Source organism: Austrofundulus limnaeus, unplaced genomic scaffold (assembly GCF_001266775.1).
Source record: "Austrofundulus limnaeus strain Quisiro unplaced genomic scaffold, Austrofundulus_limnaeus-1.0 Scaffold72, whole genome shotgun sequence".
NCBI classification, from domain to species: domain Eukaryota; kingdom Metazoa; phylum Chordata; class Actinopteri; order Cyprinodontiformes; family Rivulidae; genus Austrofundulus; species Austrofundulus limnaeus.
In genome coordinates, this window is record NW_013952474.1 from 474,322 (window position 1) to 476,098 (window position 1,777).

Genomic DNA, 1,777 nt, shown 5'->3' on the forward strand with positions numbered 1-1,777 from the left:
TTTTAATACTTAAGATTCTGTGTCAGAAATTTACTTTTGATAGTAAAGTACAAAAATATCAGATACTTTAAGACTTTTACTCAAGTAATATTTTTAGAGAAGACTTYAACTTTTACCAAAGTATTTTCATGATGATACTTGCACTTTTACTCWAGTATCACWTTGAGGTACTTTATACAAYACTGCACATGGGTGTTGTTGAGTATCAGGAGGTGACCGTGACTCTGCATGACTCAAACATTCTGAGTCATTGTAAGAAGGGGGGAAACATAAAGCCCCCCTCAGGTGACAAAGTGTTTCCTCGTTACGTTACTGATTCTAGTACCCCACCACTGAGGGGGTTATTTTTTAATTTTCATTTTTGCCAAACACACCCCCACCTCCTCTCCTTGCCACTGTCACACTCCCTGAGCGGATACTCTGAGAGAACAGACGGAACCAAACAGTGGAATCTGCTGCAAACTGAGACAGTTCTCACCAGCACACAGGCCAAACTAACTCAAACTCTTACTTGAGCTGCTTAAACAAAGCTCACTGAAGAAAAGAGTTTATTTTTTCTTGACCATGACTGATTCTGTAGCCGAGGAGGACAAGGACCCCGATATCGAATTATTTGTCAAGGTGGGCTTCTTTAAGTGTGTATAATATCTGCTATCTTTTTATAAAACAGCTCAAAATATTGTCTTGGATTGTTTTTACTTTTATGTATAAAAAAAACACTGTATAATGACTAAAATCTTGTGTCAAATGTGTGTTTTAAGTGTGGCTCCTTTAAGCACATGCGTGTCTTGTTGTTGTTGTTGTTGTTGAGTGCAGATTTTTCCATGTGTTAACTTGATACCCCACGCCACGTGCACCGACAATCTCTCTCTTTTTCTGTCCCACTGAATTATTTCTGGGGTCCTTTTCAGATCTGAGAACTTTAAATAGTCTGAGGTTATCAGCCAGTACAGACTGGTATGTGTTTGTAGTTGAGCATGGCGATGCTTATGTGTGCCAATAAGAACAGATGTAGATTAAAACAACAGATTATATTATTATCTCAAGACTCAGTTYAGACTCTTTCAGGTCTTTAAGATCTGATGACCAGGTCTGGAACAACATTTTTTTGGCAACCTTTTGCACTGACTATTAAAAATGTTTTCTATGTGATATTGTTAAGAGGGTCACTTTAAGAGGTGATTCAAAAYGTTAACAAAATTAATTGGCAATTTCACAGACTTTTGCAAATTTTATTGAAACGACTGAACCAAAGTAGGCAAAGAGGAATGGAAAAATGTTTTTTTTTTCTGTGCATGAGATTTTAACAGTAGTGTTTTACATGGAGATACAAAAAGATATATCAGATAAAGTTAAAGTTTGTTTGACTGACAGACCAAAATGAAGCAGGACATTAAAATTGCATGGCTTCCATAACTCGTGTATTTGTTTTAGTGTCAGAAACAGAGGTTTGAATGGGCAGCGAGGCGGCTAAATGAGCCGTGTGGATTATTCATGTAGGACTCGGTGTCTTGTTGCAGTGTCAGGTCGCAGCTTTGCACACACAGACGCAAAAACGTGTTTCAGTGAATGTGGACTGTGTAGGTATTTCGCAGAGCTTTGTACTCTCAGTGCCTTCGTAGAGCTTTGGTCCTTGTAACGCAAAATGTCCCCATAGTGTTGAGAAGAGTCAGGGAAAAGGTCCCCAAAAATGATGTTTATGAGACACGTGTTTGTATCATCTGTGTGTGTGTGTGTGTGTGTGTGTGTGTGTGTGTGTGTGTGTGTGTGTGTGTGT

General features: G+C 38.6%; 1 protein-coding gene across 2 annotated transcripts in view; it reads left to right on the top strand.

The window, feature by feature from the left end:
* Positions 1–223: 223 nt before the first annotated feature.
* Positions 224–1,777, top strand: part of clic5a (chloride intracellular channel 5a) — an 8,629-nt gene continuing 7,075 nt past the window's right edge. For both annotated transcript variants that reach the window (XM_014010640.1, XM_014010641.1), the window contains exon 1: positions 224–621. In XM_014010640.1, the coding sequence (XP_013866094.1) occupies positions 565–621 (57 nt within the window). In that variant the 5' untranslated portion in view covers positions 224–564. The remainder of the gene's footprint in view (positions 622–1,777) is intronic.